The 17,089-nt window shown below is 35.2% G+C and overlaps 1 protein-coding gene across 2 annotated transcripts in view; it reads left to right on the top strand.

Annotated features, from left to right (window-relative positions):
• Rab28 (RAB28, member RAS oncogene family) overlaps nucleotides 1-17,089 on the top strand; it is an 87,545-nt gene that overhangs the window by 13,652 nt on the left and 56,804 nt on the right. For both annotated transcript variants that reach the window (XM_005365971.3, XM_013353336.2), the window contains exon 4: nucleotides 8,044-8,173. In XM_005365971.3, coding sequence (XP_005366028.1) covers nucleotides 8,044-8,173 — 130 coding nt within the window. The remainder of the gene's footprint in view (nucleotides 1-8,043; nucleotides 8,174-17,089) is intronic.

Here is a 17,089-nt window from a genome sequence, read left to right as displayed (position 1 = left end):
GCTAGTCTTGAACTCAGAGATTAAAGGCATATGTCATTAGGCCTGTTGCCTAAAATTCTTATTTTTACTTTTTTGAGAATTCTTTGGTTTGGTGAAACGAACTTCATTTTCTAGAAGAAAGTGAGTGTTAGGTGTCTTCTTAGAATGTGCCATGCATAGCTCTACCTTGATGGTACATGTTAACCAGTTTTTCTTTTGCTGATGTTTTATCCACATTATTTATTTATTTATTTGTTTGTTTATTTATTATGTATACAATATTCTGTCTGTGTGTATGTCTGCAGGCCAGAAGAGGGCACCAGACATCATTACAGAGGGTTGTGAGCCACCATGTAGTTGCTGGGAATTGAACTCAGAACCTTTGGAAGAGCAGGCAATGCTTTTAACCACTGAGCCATCTCTCCAGCCCCCTTATTCACAGTTTTGTTACCAAGCATGTACCCTGCTATGCTAAATAACAGGGTAGTACAGTGTTTCTGAGAAATTTGTCCTAAGAAACTTGGAATTCTGAGAAGATGAAATAAATTAGTGTAAGTTAATAATAATGTAATAACTTCTTTGTGCTCTCCAGAAATTATAAACCTAAATAATATGTAGAATACATAAAAATACATTTATCAGTTAGGCTGTTTTGTTAAAATATATGTAAATAATATCCCTCAGGCAAGGATGCCAGCATCTGGGGAGTGTTACTCTTTACCAGATGTAAACTTTTTACACATACTGTCATGACAGTCTGTTTTTAGGATACCAACCTAATATGTTGCTTTGCATTCTGGTTGAGGCTTTCTAACTTTTTCATTGTTTATAGATTTATCTTACATACTTCTCATTTATCATCCATAAATCTGGGTCATTAAGCTGTAGAGTATTACTTCTTGTGTGCATGTAATTTTTTTAAACATTAGTATCTAGGAAGAAATTTATTTGAAAGGTAGAAGTTTACTAGGCTTTAGATAAAATTGATTATTTTACCTTCCTCACTTTTTCTCTTAGTAACATTAAACTTTAGCAAAAGTCCATTGGATAGTGTACATTGAAATCAAGTGAACTGACCTCCAGAAAGAATTAAGATATTTTGATAAGAGCTAGTTTCAAGAACTAAAATAAATCCAGTTAAATGCCTGGATTTTAAATTAACTTTAAAATGTCTACAAGTCTTCAGTAAGAAGTTATAGGCTATTTTTCCTAGCGGTTAGGAGCAAATACACAGTACATAGTGTTTAGTGCCCTGTAACCTGTGGCTAACAGAGGCTAAGAACAACCTCAGAGAAGGACTGGATGTTTCATTTTCGTAGCTCTTTCCATCCTGGAATCTAAGTGGTTTGCAAACAGTGCTCCACTGAGCATAAACTCAATGAAGTGTAGTCATTTGTGAGGTAGAACACAACTACTCTTGTGCATCAATGCCCTACATAGCTGAGCCTGCTTGTTAACCATCAGCTAAATGATTTGGTGCCAGAATGACTACGAGGGACAGATTATATCTAAAAGCTTGACTCCTGAAACCTTCTGCTACCATTTACTATGATTTTTTATTGGTTATTTGCCAAATATAGCTTTATTTATAGCCTTCATTTACTGTCATTTCTTTAATTTTTTATTTGCAATTTTAAAAATTAAATTTAGACTGGACGGTAGTGGTACACACCTTTAATTCCAGCACTCGGGAGGCAGAGGCAGGTAAATCTCTGTGAGTTCGAGGCCAGCCTGGTCTGTAGAGTGAGTTCCAGGACAGGCAGAGCTACACAATGAAACCCTGTCTTGAAAACTGCCCCCCCCAAGTTAAATTATATTATTTCTGTCTTCCCTCTCCTCCCTCCAATCATTTCTATTTCTTCTTTCCTTAGCTCTCAAATTTATGATCTCTTTTTTAAATTATTATTATTATGTATCTATAAATACATAAATATATAAATGCAATGTCCTGAGTCCATTTGTAGTATTATTTTTATAGGTTGTAAGTATACTATATTGTAGCTATTGCATTGTATTTATGTTTTAATTAATTTCTCTGTGTAATTGAAAAATGAGGTAAGTTATTTCTCTTGCATGTTAGGAAGAAAAAAAGTCCTCTGGATTTTAAGGTGTCATTTGCCAATTATAATAAAAATAGAGAAAAATTTATTAAGAATATGAAGTATTGCCACCAATGTTTGTTACTTCTAAACAGCAGTCAGTTATTACCTTGAGAATTCTGTGCATTCAGTGTTTACCCATGCTTATTAAATACATGCAAACAAACAACTGCATAAAGTAACCTTATAATCTATGTAGAAAAAGTCTTGAGCAAGGAGAAGTGGTCATATCTTTTTGAAATTAGAAGGGAATGTCTAGTACTGTGAAGACACTGTAACATTGAAAGAAGCATTTCTTGAAGTTGAAATCTTATTTACAAAGGTTATTTGAAAGATTTGGGAAGGAGAGGAGCTACTTGAGGCTGAATTAGGGTGCGAAACAGAAGGGTGGCCTGGGCATAAAGACAGGAGAAAGATGATGGCAAGTGGGTGGTAAAATGTGTCTGGGACAGGAGAAATGCTGATGGCTTTAGATGGCCACAATGCTCAAAGAAAATTGGATTCCATAGTTGACAGGATCATTCTGGGACTCGAGTTGAAGTTAAAATGAAACTTCTCAGAAAGTTGTATTTGTGACTAGGAAGATTCTGGTACTTTTTGGAGGGAATAAGAAGAACCCTAGATTGACGATTTATCAAAGAGACTCAATTTTGAGGGTCTTCCTGAGGAACTGACTACCCAAGAGGCTTTTTGGGTCTAAGGCTGGTGGTAGAGATCCTGGGAGTCAAAAAATTTGGTAATGAATGTTAAACTTTTGGTCCATTTCACCTGTGATACCAAATTTGTAGCCATAAGGTTGATCATATATTCTTTTGATATATATGATGTCAGCTTGATGACTTTTTTAAAAAACTTTTTAAAAAGATTTATTTATTTATTATATATACAACATTCTGCCTCCATGTATGCCCGCACGCCAGAGGAGAGCGCCAGATCTCATTACAGATGGTTGTGAGCCACCATGTGGTTGCTGGGAATTGAACTCAGGATCTCTGGAAGAGCAGCCAGTGCTCACTGAGCCATCTCTCCAGTCCCTTGATGACTATTTTTTATATTCATTCTGCTACTGTCATTTGTGTCTTTCCCCTGTAATTGCTTTATTGAAGAATCTTTTTTTTGTACTATTTCTCTCTTTTCAACTTCATTGATTTGTGCTCTACTTTTTATTTCTACTCCCTTTCATTTGCTTTAGTTTGAGATTGCCTTTATTTTGGTTTCCTATCATGGTAACTTAGAGATTTTTTGGCATATGATTCTAAAGGGTTAAAAATCCATCACTGTGATGCTGCATGACAGTTGGTGACAGGGACAGTTGCAGGGACTGGAAGCTGAGAGACTGAGCACTTCTCCAACTGCAAACACAAACATTGTCACCAGAGTGGTGGTGATTTCTTGGCAGAGCCCTCAAAGAGCAAACTTTTGACTGTTGTGTGCTGATGTTCTTTCATAAAAGAATGGGATGGGAGAAGGATTATTGGGTCCTCAACTGAGATTCCACACCTGTTTGCCATTTGTACACAGTTCTGTCCTAATTGCACACGGCCTCTTGGTCTTGGAAGGTATTAGAGTATGGAGTATGTAGAAGGTTAACTAAAGGGACACTCCATCTATGTGGTATGGGAAAGTCATCATCTTGGCTAAAGGGAGATCTTCTGGTAATATGGCTGTTTACAGGCTTCGAATGTTCCTATAATACCTCATCCACACTTTCTAAGTAAGCCATAAAACCTCATTGATTCCTTAAATTGGATTTCAGTGGAATACACTATATTTTGTCATTGGTGCCCCTGTGGATGGGTAGAACGTTGTTTATATCACCCAGGGAAAGAGTTCCTAAAGTAAATGCCTTATAATTTTCTATTGAATGATAAAGTGAGGTGAATAACAAGAATTCAGGTAAGTGGGCCTTTGGTATGAAGTTTTATGTTGCTTTAGCCCTGAATGCATTGTTCCCTTTCACTGACAGTTGTAGATGCCAGAGATATCAAGTCCTCTAGTGTCTTTGTTTATTTCATCCCAACCTTTTTAGATATTTTGAAGAACTCTTCTCATTTGAAATATTTGCTTATAGTTGCTCTTATCCCAAAGCTCTGTTAATGCCAATCTTTTAGTGGGCCTCAGATCAATGAGAGAATGGCTAGAGGAGTTGGAAGTTAGAAACTTTCCTCCACCCACAGGATCTAATGCTTTGTAGGGTTTTGCATTGGTTACTTTCTCCATGTCAGAACTGGGAGTGGACCTTTCCTTCCTCTGCAAGTTTCTGTGGGTAAATCCCATGAAAGTGGTGGTGGGGAGGGGGAGAGTGATCCGAAGAGTGGGTTTCCTGAGAGTCCTTCATGCTACAGCCAGGCAACAGTCTTTGCAGGTTGTTTGCATTACTGTGTCCTACATTACCATCCCCAGCAACTTCTGATCCAGGGAAGTGCTTCTGTCTGTACTCTTTTAATTTTACTATGCTTTCCAGGAGTCAGGGCAGTGATTTGTCCTTTAATCTCAGTTCTCTGATGCACTCCTGAAAAAATCTGATCTTTCTGTTGTAAGGTCAGAGATGATGATCAAAATTCTTTATGTTTTAGAAGCCCATACTCTTCAAGTTTCTTTTGTTTTGTTTTTATATCAGATTTTCATATTTTTCAGTATAACACTAAAGGTCACACCATTAATAATTATGGTAAGGATAAAGACAAAATAATAAATGTAAAAATAATTAAATGTCAAAAGTTTTTTACATTTTATTGTGTTGAGAATATTTGGGTTGAAGGATAGCTAAGTTAGTGAATGAAGTATAGCTAAGTTAGTGAATGGAGCTTTTTATGAGTCTAAAATGATTCAAAATAATAACTTAAAAAATACATTAGTCTAGAGTAGGGTTGGTGACTTTCCTATAGAGTTAGATGTAAATATTTCATAGAGGCCTCCCAGGTTTAAATCCTAGGTTTAAGGGCAAGCTCCACTGTGCTAGCCATCAGTACATGGTGGCATGCATGTTCTACTTACATGTGTTTTGTCTTACACAGTTGTTCCCTCTTGGGCAAATATTTTTTTTAAATTTATTTATTTATTATGTATACTACATTCTGCCTCAATGTGTGCCCGCATGCCAGAGGAGGGCGCCAGATCTCAGTACAGATGGTTGTGAGCCACCATGTGGTTGCTGGGAATTGAACTCAGGACCTCTGGAAGAGCAGCCAGTGCTCTTAACCACTGAGCCATCTCTCCAGCCCCATGGGCAAATATTTTCATGTATTAGTCAAAAGGTTCCAGTATTTCAAGGATTAGTTATCACCATGTCTAGACTTTATTTAATTAATGTACAATACCACAAAATTACTATGAGAATGTGATTCACAGTGAGCAATAAAAATCATGTACAGTTATATAAACTACTAATTTTCAGTGATCTATTTGGTGTTTATTTTTATTCTCTTGATCATATAGGTCTATTAAATGTTTTAAAGGTGGGACAGAAAAATAATTGTTCAGATTAAGTAGATGATGTTTCCAGGCCTGAAATCCAAGGGTAGAACTCTTTCAGTAAACAATAAATGCCATCACCCACTACAGAGGGAGGTAGAGTCAGTAAGGATTGGCTGTCTCTAAAGCTCAGTTTTGGAGCTATATTCTTCAAGAAATTGAGATTGCACTTCTTATTTCAGATAACTATTGTAGTTAATGACCAGAAATAATCTTGGAAGAAAGAAATAGATGTTGTTACCAAAATAAATCAGAAAAGCAGTTTTGTGTAAAATTATGTAACATTTATATTTTTGTTTTATATAGTTCTTATTTAGCCCAGGTTGGTCTTGTATTTAGTATGTAACTAAAGCTGGCTTTGAACTCTTGATTCTTTTTACCCTGCCTCCCAAGTAGTGGTATTACAAGTGGATGCCACTTTGCCTAGCAAACTTAGGTATTCTATTTAAAAAATTTTTGAGTCTGGGTCTTGCTCTGTAGTTCACTGTATATTGGAAGTTATTCTCAAACTCAGAACAATCCATCTGCCTTAGTCTTTTTAGTTCTGGGATTATAGCTGTGAGCCACTATATCTGACTTTAAAATCACAGACTATTGAAATTGAGAAGGATCTTAGAGACCATCAGAAATCTAATTGTGTGATTCATTATGTTATATGTATGGGCATTTTGCCTATATGTTTTATCTGTATACCACATGTAGTACTCTGAGAAGCCAGAAGAGGGTGTTGGATCCTCTGAAACAGGCATTACAGACCAATGACAGCTGCCATGTGGGTGCTGGGAAGTGAACTCAGGTTTTCTGGAAGAAGAGTCAGTGATCTTAGTCCTTGAATCATCTCTCTAGTCTCTAGAAATTTACTTTTAAGACAATAATTAATAGGTGACTTAAAGTTGTTTAATAAAAGCTCAGCACCAGAAGATCATAAGAACAGCCAGTTTGTTCTAGCTTTAGAAACTCAACTCTTAATTTTTGACAGTTTTTGTGAGCAAATTGTTGAAAACACTCATAATAATTTTTTATATAAACTAAAAATGTTAAGAGTTATTATGTGGTCAAAATGAATTATCTACTAATTGCTCTAATTTCTGTTGTCTGGGACCCCAATGTTGTTCACATTTATAGTTTATGGGTAGGGTGGAAATGCTAGTTCAGTAATGTCACATTGACAGCAGCTGCAGTGGAACTCCAAGCTAATTACTTACTTATTACTTTCTGTGACTCCCGTGTTGTATACTTACCTGTTTATATATGCAGTTTTCCTGGAAGACTGTATTACTTGAAGCTCAGCATTCATATCCTTAGCAGTCAGTAAAGTGCATGGTATAGAGTCTGCAGACAAATGCATTTAGTCACTTAGCCCTTGACTGATGTCCCGGTTCCATCTGTTATCTGCCTGGATCCTCTTGGTTATTATAACCTTTCTATCAATAAAGTGAGGATAATAATACCAATCACTGTAGGTTGTAGGGATTGGTATAAAGATCTAGATCTGTGTTTGATACATAGCAGATTCAAAAATAGTTATTTTAACATAAGAAGTAGATATGAATGCCTTGAGTGACTTATCCTGTAAGCAGAGCTTCATATTAAGTGTTTTACTACAAACTAGATGAAAATCAAGTATGTGGTTTTGTTATTTTTGTGTATGAATATATTGAAATATAATGGGATAAATTATAAAGGAATATAATATATATAAGAAGCAGGAAGTAACCCCTCTCTTATATTTAGCTTTTCTTGGACTCTTATTACAGTATCATGTCCAGCTTTACATTGCTCATTTTAAAGAGGATGTCAAAAAACTTTATGTAGTGTGTCCTGGGAAGACTCAACAGGCATGATTAAAGGGACAGAAAATAGGCCCTTTGAGGCGGCTTTAAGGAACTGAGTTTATTTACTCTGGAAAGCAGACTGGTAAGAAGTTACTTAACTGTCTTCAAGTATACGAGGGCTTGTTAAAAGGAGGACACTCTCCAGTTGTTCTCTAAATGCACAGAGGACCAAAAGAGGAAATCCACATTTTATTTAAAGAAAATTGTGTTAAACGCTAAAATTGCCCATCAAGGGACATCATGTATCATGGAATCTTATTTTTGAAGACATTTAAAATTGGAGAAGGAGCAGATGGTTACTTATTGAAAAGTTTAAATATTTGCCTTGTGAAAGTGAGAGGTGGGGTTTTAGTCTTTGCAGGTTTTTTTTCTTTTTTGAGGTGATAGAATTTTCTTATCTTGAATCTACTAAGAGTTCTTCAGGTATCTTATATTGGGAAATTACTTAAAATTTTTGTAAAACTATACCTTAGTTTCAGTGTTTATTGTAAATGGGATCATTTGACATTGTTTCTACTAATAATACATTTAAGTTGAAATTGGCTTTTATATAAAAAACACAACTATACAGTATAGCTGATATATTTGAAACATTAAGAAATATTGTTATTATTTCAAGAGTATATTATAAATATTCTGCATTTCTTTTCTGACAGGGGATCCTCTTGGTCTATGATATTACAAATTATCAAAGTTTTGAGAATTTAGAAGATTGGTATTCTGTGGTGAAGACTGTGAGTGAAGAATCGGAAACTCAGCCGCTGGTTGCTTTGGTGGGCAATAAAAGTAAGGCGGTACTACTTATTTATGTGTAGTGAAGTTTATATGCTCTGTAGACTGTTTGTGTCTTTCCACCACTTGACATTTTGAGACTTGAGTTCCCAATGTGGTGGTTAGTGGGGGTTATAACTTTTACTTACTCACTGGGTCATGATAGTGGAGCCCTCATAAATGGGATTAGCAAAAAAGAGACATAAGAGACATAAGAGAGAGAATTTTTTTTCTCTGTGAAATGAAAACACAGAAAAAAGGTGACCATCAAATCAGGAAGAGGACTCTCACTATTATCTGCTGGTACTGTCATGTTGAACTTAGCAGTTCCTGGAGTTATAAGAAATAATGTTGATTGTTCATTGGTCTTTGGTATTTGTTATGGTGGTCTAAGCAGAGACTTAATAAAGGTGCTTGACTATTTGTTGATCATTTTTTTCCTAAAAAATATTCAATGTCTGGGAACAGCTTTTTTGGAGTTTAAGTAGAAAATTATTATGAATATGAGTAACCATCTAACAACTTTTTTTTCTTAAGTGACATTTAATTTCTGAAATTCATAGTATACCATATGATTCATATTGCAGTTTAAGAAGTAACTTTCAAACATATGAATTGAAACACCATCTCAGGCATTACAGTATAATTTTAAGACATCCTTTACTATTCAATAACTATTTTAAGGCTTGCTATGACTAATTTATCTGCTGCTTTTGTAAAGGTAAGTTCAAGACTGACAGTGTATATTTTGGCTTCATGTGGTTTTTAGGAAGCTATGTGGACTGTTAAGAACAGCAACACAAATTTTGAGACACTACAGTACAGCTCTGTCCCAGTGGCTTTTGAGACATTTCTTTAAACGATCTTCTATTCTAAAGAAGGAATAGTGCTTACTGAAGCTTAATTATTCCTCATTCTCATCTTTTATAAACTTTTCCTGAATTTTTAGTGTTTATTTCTAAAATGCAGATTATTTTTGGAAGAGTATTGTATTAGGGAAAGGTTATTTTTGGAAGAGTATTGTATTAGGGAAAGATACAGTCCTTGGTAAAAAAAAAAGTATGGGTAAGTAATTTTTTGAGATCAGTTTCTTGAACTATGATATATATCAAACAGAAATCATAAAACTGAACCTGGGACTCTACTACTATTTGGTTTATTGACCTGTAGTAATTTTGAAAAGAAGACAATAAGAGGTTTTAGATACATGAGATATTATGGTATAATCTGATATTCTCCAGTTTGCTTGAGGTCAAAGAAGTAGAAAATGAACTCAAATTATACCATGGAGGATTTAGTTAGGAACTGTTTCCTGAGTAAAAAGGTTGTTAAGTCAGTGCCTATCTATACTGCCAAGAGAATTATTTTCTCTAAATGTCTGAAAAATGCAATACATTTTTCTCTGTAATTATTTAGGAAATAGTATTTCCTAAAGGGTGAACTAGATTTCTGAATTGTGTAGTTTTTCACACTGAGATGAGCATTTAATTTAATCCCTAGTTTAAAACCATTACAAACAGGTGTGAAGCCATTTCTTTGCAGAGTTTAAAATAGTACTGTCAGCTGTCTAGAAAAAAGTATAGCATGTCACAAAATGGCATGGCCTTTGGTAGAAATTGTAGTGTTTTGTTTTTAGCTTTAACTAAGAATTACACATCTGTTTTATAAGTAATTCTTTTGGAGTGAATCATTATTTTTAGTTCATTGAAATCCCCCTTCCAAATAATAGGTTTTGGTCACTTTGGCTTCTATTTCTGTGTTCAGCTTTTCATTTTAGATGATAATTTCTTGGTCAGTTGTCATGTTACCAAAGCATTAACTTATACTCTGCTTATACTTTTGTTGGAGGTTTCCCATCACCATATGGGAAGCTGCAGATGAGAGAGGGGAATTGGGATTTGTTTTCATTTCTTCCAGGGTATGATCTAACCATCATCTGAGATAATGACATAGTAGTATATAATTATATTCATTATGCTATATGTTTAGGTTATCCTGCGACATCCACCATCATTGGTTAATGTCAACAACAGAATATTAGACTAGGTGAAATACTAGTCTATGCTTGTGTTGTTATGCCCAGGCATTAAAAATAAAAAATAAAACCATATATAAGTTATTTAAATTTTTGCAGAAAATTAATAGATTGCTGTATTTGATATTTACTATTATTAAAAATTCACAACTTTACCTTTAACTTAACAATTACCCCATTTTTAAATGTATTTATATGTCCCTTCAGAACAATATATAGCAGAGTATATTATAGTCACAAAGACTATTATGTAAAACAAAGTTTATAAGTGAGCATTTCCTGGATGTTACTGTTTTTATCTGTCACTGACCCAATTTTATGTGATTATATAATGAAAGATTATTCTACAGTTAAACCTATTATGTCTTTAACTCTCTATCTACTGAATATTTTTTTATTTGTGTTCCAAAGTTGATGTTACATTAGTTAATGTAATCGTGTGTTTGTATTTTCTTTTTGTGAATACAGTTTTATTAAAAAGTGGTAAAATTCACAAAAGACCACACTTTGTCAAAGCAAGAGAAACATGATAGATTAAGAGCAGAAACTAGATCGTTACGTTCTTGTTTAAACATGGTTACCTTTGCATGAAATGTTTTTATCTTCTTTATTTACATTTATTTGTTTCTTTTATTGAAAATAGATTCTTTTAAACATAACTTTTAATTGAATCTTTGGGAATTTCACATTATACACCCCCAAGCCACTCATTTCCTAGTCTTTAAATATCCACCCTCTACCCTTGTAACCCCCCCCCCAAGAAAATAAAAAATTAAGAAAAATTAGAAAAGAAAAGAAAAAACAAACTCAAAAACAGCATCAAAACCCAAAAACCCTTCTATCTGACCTCTCTGGGCAACAAGCTGCTCCTTTCTCAACCACAGCATTCTGTTCATGTCCCAGTCCACTCTGTTGTCTTTACTGCTTTTCCATCATATATTTGCTATCACAGAGATGTGTCATGCAGTATACCCTTCTGCTTAAACAGCTATACTTGTGAATGTTTATTGCAATGAGTCATTAGTCAATTTCAAGACCTCTGGCCTTTGCTACATGATCAATGATCAATACTAGACCTGCACTGAGACTCTCTATTAACTATGCCCTGAGTTGTGGAGATCCTGTGGCAATGGGTCCAAAGGATTGACCCTTTCACATGCTACAGCAGCAACTCATAGATGGGGAAGATATTGGGGTGGGCTAACTAAAAATCTTGTCTGAGTCTAGATAGTAGCTGAGTTGGCCAGCCCTCCAGGTCTCCGTGTTCACACCATTGGGGCCTGCTCTGCTGTCCCTATATCATCAGGGCTAACTTTTCCATGCCACCCAGGCAAGGGATAGGGCCAGCTCAGTGCAGCCTTTGGACATCAACATGGCCTCAGGCTGTAGTACAGACCGAGGACATCCTTATAGCCTTTGGTGGTAACAGACTATGAACACTGTCATAGATCCTGGCTGCAAATATGACCATAGACCCAGATAAGGCCCTTAACGGCAACATAGACCCTCACATCATCACGGCCTCAGGTGGTAGCTCAGGCCTCTCACATTAGGGTCTTCACCTCCATTACATCTCCAGTTTCTCATAGTGCCCAAACGACTCCACTGCTCTTTCTTTCCCATTTCTCTGTCACATACTTGTTTGCTTCCTATTCAATGAGGGCTAGACATGGCCTGGTGTCTCAGCTCTTAGATTTTTTTTTATACAATACATTTTGATTATGGTTTCCCCTCTTCTAACCCTTCCCATGTCTTCCACTCTTCTCCCATTTCTATCCAAACCCTTTCTGTCTCTTCTTAGAAAACAAACTGGCATAATTATAAAATAAGACGTATGCGTTCACACACTTAAGAATGCCATAAAAACACAAAACCGGAAGCCATAATATAAACACAAAGAACCTATAAGGTTAAAAAAACAAAAACAAAACAAAACAAACAAACAAACAAAAAAAATGAAACACTGACTCAACATTATGAAACAAGGAACTTCCACGGATGCTTGACTTCATTTTGTGTTGACACAGGCCATGCTGTGCATGGAGCTTGCCCTTAAGAGTAGTTTGTTTCCCTAGTGAGATCCCCTTGAAGAAAAGTAATTTTTCATTTGCAAGAGGTTGTCAATTGGAGCTAGCTTTTTGATTAGGGGTGGGAGCATGTGTTCACTTACCTCAGTTCTAGGTCCCCATTTGGTGCAGACCCTTGCTAGTCCTGTGAGTGCTGCCTCAGTCTCCGAGTTTGTATGTGCACATTACTCATTGGTATTCTGAGTTTAGAAAGTCTTGTTTTCTTGGTACCTTTCATTCCCTCTGGCTCTTACATTCTTTCTGCTTCCTCTTCTGCAGACTTCCCTGAGCCCTGAGGGCAGAGATTTGATGGAGACTCCTCATTTAGGGCACAGTGTTGCAAGGTCTTTCACTCTGAACATTGTCCGGCTGTGAATCTCTCTATTTTTTCTCAGCTGCTGAAGGAGGAAGCTTCTCTGATGATGGCTGAGCAAAACATTGATCTATGAGTATAGTATAGTAGACTACAGAAGTCATTTTATTGTTATGTACTTTCAGTAGAACAGTAGTGTTGATTTTACCTAGGTTCCTAGGCTATGTATGCAGTCTCTGGTTCTTGGTTATTCAAGCAGTGTTGGGTATGGTTTCCATCTTGTGGAGTGGGCCTTAAGTCAAATCAGATATTGATTGATAACTCTCATAGGTAGGCACCAACTCAACTTCTCCTTGCTCCATGAATTTTGTATAGGTATTGTCTGTAGCAATGGGGAATTACTTCTAGTTTGTGGAGAGCAACCAATAGCCCTAGGTTGTTTGGAGTTTCCACAGGACGCCTTTGGCTAACAATTTGTTTAGGTGTAACTCATTCCCAGTATTGGAAGCTTCATTTGGTGATGAGAGATATCCAGTTGGGGCTGTTTCTGCTGTGTTTTGGTTGATTTCATTTATATGAAATCCATGCTGGAATTAAAGGTATGCACCACCACTGCCCGGCAAGCTTGGGCTTTTTATTCTGTGGAATGGAGTTTGGCTGCATGCATCTGGAAGGCCTGAGTCCAGCCTTTATGGCCTTTTAGAGTGTTTTATAGGCAGAGCCTGATGGTTGGAGGCCCTCCAGAGCGGGCCCTAGCTATTAGAATATTCTGAGGGGTAGGGCCTAGCCACTCATGCCTCTCTAGGGGCTTACAACATCCACATACAAGTGAATACATGCCATATTTGTCTTTGTGGGTCTGGGTTGCCTCACTCAGAATGATTTTTTTTTTCTGTCTCCATCCTATGAATTTCCTAGTTTCATTTTTAATGGCTGAGTAATACTAGATTGTGTAAATGTACCACATTTTCTTTATTCATTCATCTATTGATGGACATCTAGGTTGTTTCCAACTTTTGACTATTATGAATAATTGATCAGCAATGAACATGTTGCAGCAAGTTTCTCTACAGTAAGATGAAGCATCTTTTGAACATATGCCCAAGAGTAGTGTTGCTGCGTCTTGAGATAAACTCACTGTTTGCTCTGTTCCTCACAACTTTTAGATAAATAATTTGTTGAAAAGAAATATACTCTGCAGAAATATTACTGGCAGTAGTTAAGTCTTAGCTAAAGTTAATAGGGGAGCATATGTGTGAATTCGTAACATATTGCGAACTTTTCCTTAGTCTATATGTTTACTTGCTTTTTATTAAAAATAAGAAACTTTTAGAGACTTAGTCTGAAGATAGAGGGTAATTTTATGTTGTTTAGTTATGGGTTTATTATGTTACTACTTATCTACTGAATTATATCTCTAAATTAATTTCTTATACTTACCTGTGTATCTAAGTAAAAGAAATAACTAAAGAAAGAGGGACTTATTTTTTTTGGAAATGGTCAGAATGATTGATATATAGGACCTTGTGAACATCAATATGTAGTACTAAAGTATGCATAATAATTAAAATAATTTGTTTTACCCTATATTCTATTTTAAAGCTCTGTCAGACATTAGCTAATGATATTTTTTTGTACAATATAAGATTGTACCTGAAGTATAAAGTGGAGTTTTAAGATCGCAGGGCTTTAAATATGGTACTTTATTTATAATTACAATTTCTACATTTAACAGAAATGCGTGTCTTTACGCCTTTAAGGCTTAATTCTTTACATCTGGAATTAGTGTAGTAGTTTCTGTTTGATAAGTCAGTTTAAAGATTAGATGAATTATTATATGAAAAGTAATGAATGCTTTATGCATATGAAACAAATTTTAATTTTAGTGTTAATCATAATAGCTTTTTAAAAGCATGAAGTGTATATAGTGTCTATCTGGATGATCAAATTATAGTCTATTAGTTTGGAAATAGATGTCCTATGAAACTGAGAGGGAGGAAATGGTTTTTAGGAAGTCCTTTATCACCAGCTTATTATTTTTCTCTCTCCTTTTAATGATAGGTTTGTTTGTTTGTTTTACTGTGTGGTGGAGGAGGGCCATTTATTCAACAAACTTTAAGATGCTATCTATGGCATATTAAGCTGACTATTGTTAATTTTCTCAAAGATTGAGCCAGAGGTACTTCTCAAGAAGTGGTTAGTGATTCTGTTAAGATCTTTGGCTATGTTACATCTGGGAACAATTACATGCATAAAAGGCAGGGAGCTGAATCCACCTGGCTTAATCCCTATTTTTCCGCCTTTGAAAGTCTTGCTTTTCCAGCTTTGGGGAACTCTTACTTGAAGAGGCCATGTTGTAGAGCTTAGGAGTATTTGATTTATTATGTTCACTTATGGGCACCTTGGTGGGTCTGGCCATTCCTGTCATATAGACAGCTTCCTGACTGGTGTTCCTGCTCTTTGCTTTGTTCAGTTAGTTTCTGAAGGAAAAATCATAGGCTGTTTCTATTTAAAACCTTTGCCCTTTTCACTGTTTTCAGAGTGAAATCTGCTTTTTTTCTGGTTATCTAGGTCTAGGCAAACTGACTCTTGCCTACTTTGCATACTTCATCATCTAGTTTCCTATACTCAAGGCTTGGTCCTCACTTCTACATCCTCCTCTGCCTTTCTTTCTATAAGTCATTCCCAGTTCATTTGTACATCAGAGTTTCTTCTGCATAAAATGTTTTCCCCTCTGATCTTTCCTTTCTGTTAGCTGTAGTTTGTCACTCTTGTTTCATCCAAAAAGTCATTTTAAAGTTAATGCTTTTGGCAACTCAATCTCAAGGAACCACCTAGGCCTTTGTGTTGTCATTATATTCAGCAATCTGTGTAGTTTCATTGTCATATGCTACTGTTTCTTATGTGTCTTTCTACACTAAAACTAAACTTTATGAAAATTAAGAATATCATCATCTGCACAATGGATAAAAGCCTATTCATAAATTCTGTTGGAACTAGAAGTGTTTGTGGTCCATGGTGTTAGGAAAAATGATATTCATTCTTTATTTTAAAAAGTAACTTGAGGACTTCGTTCATGCATATGACATGAAAATGGTTTTTCTCAATATAGAAAATATATCTTTAGATGGCTTAAAGGCCTTCTTAGAGAATAGTACCAGTGGGAGTTTTTTAGAAACTGCATGACAATTGTATTATGCTGGGTCATGCTTGAAACAAAGTATCGATTTCATGTCATTTATTAGATTACATAAATATAAAAAATTTAAAAAGTTTGCTGTTAGAAATTTTTGTCTGCGTTGAAGTATAATTTTAATTTCTTTTTAGTGCTTTAGGCAAGATTATAACAAATAAAATGAAAATTTAGGAATGTTAACTTTTTAATGATTGCTTTAAAATTTCAGCTTATACTTTATAATTATGTACCACTTTAATTTGTCATTCTCTATCTTTAATCTCTTATGTTTTCTTACTATCTGATCGATCAGCTAGCGTCTTCCCCAGCTAGCTCACATTCTGAGGTGGACAGATTGTAAACAGAGTTAACAGGGGCTGCATGGGAGCTGCCCTGGTACTGATTTATAGCTTCTTGGTTAGTGGTTATCAGGAACATGTATTGGGGGTAGGAATTATCATGCACTGGCATAGAAGGGATAGATGAATGATTTCTGCTCTTAAAGATATTAACCAGATCCTTTCCCAAATAAAGACTAATAACTCAGATTTTTAAACAATCTTCATGACAGATGAGGGCATAGAGAAGAGTGCATCAGGACTATTTAACAATGTTGAGTGTATATTCTTCCTAACAGTGATTGATTGTTCCTGGAGTACTATCTGCCCAGGAAGTGATGTTTTACATTGGGAAGTTGAAAGGTTACATTTTAACATACCCTGTAAGTTGTGTTCTCTGTACTCAGTGGGCATGTATTACAAAAATAAATACATTTGAAGTTGGAAATGTATTGATGCTCTAAATAAAAATACCACAAGTCTTTTAAGAACACATATATAATACACATATATATTACATATACATACATATATACATATATAATACATACATATGTCTATAAAATAGAGTGTAAGTAATGGCCATGTAATATTTGCAGAAATATGTTTAACTATACTGTAAATTTGTTGAGACTTTGAGAATTCTTTTATGTGGACAGTAAATAGGTGAAACTACTAAATAGCTAACATTGATTCTTACCGTGAAGGGTATCAACTCCTATACAATTTGTCATCTTCAGTATTATAGAAAATACATTTACTTAAGAAAGCTCTAATTTATAAATCATAAACAACTCTTTTGAGAACTTGTAATGTTCATTCTGTTTATAATTCTAAACGGAAGCTTTCTGCTCCTTTCCTTCTTTAGTTTATTTAATACTTTACTTCCTTTTTTCTTTTGGATTGTAGCAATTCCAGAGCACCAGACCCAGGTGTCTTTTTAGGTGGGCCTGATGCTTTTGTTCCTGTTGCTTTTTCTTCTCTTGACATGTACATTTTTTTTT

This window comes from Microtus ochrogaster, unplaced genomic scaffold (genome assembly GCF_000317375.1).
Source record: "Microtus ochrogaster isolate Prairie Vole_2 unplaced genomic scaffold, MicOch1.0 UNK5, whole genome shotgun sequence".
Lineage (NCBI taxonomy): Eukaryota > Metazoa > Chordata > Mammalia > Rodentia > Cricetidae > Microtus > Microtus ochrogaster.
The sequence above is the reverse complement of the archived record's forward strand: the minus strand, read 5'-3'. Positions and strand labels throughout refer to the sequence as shown.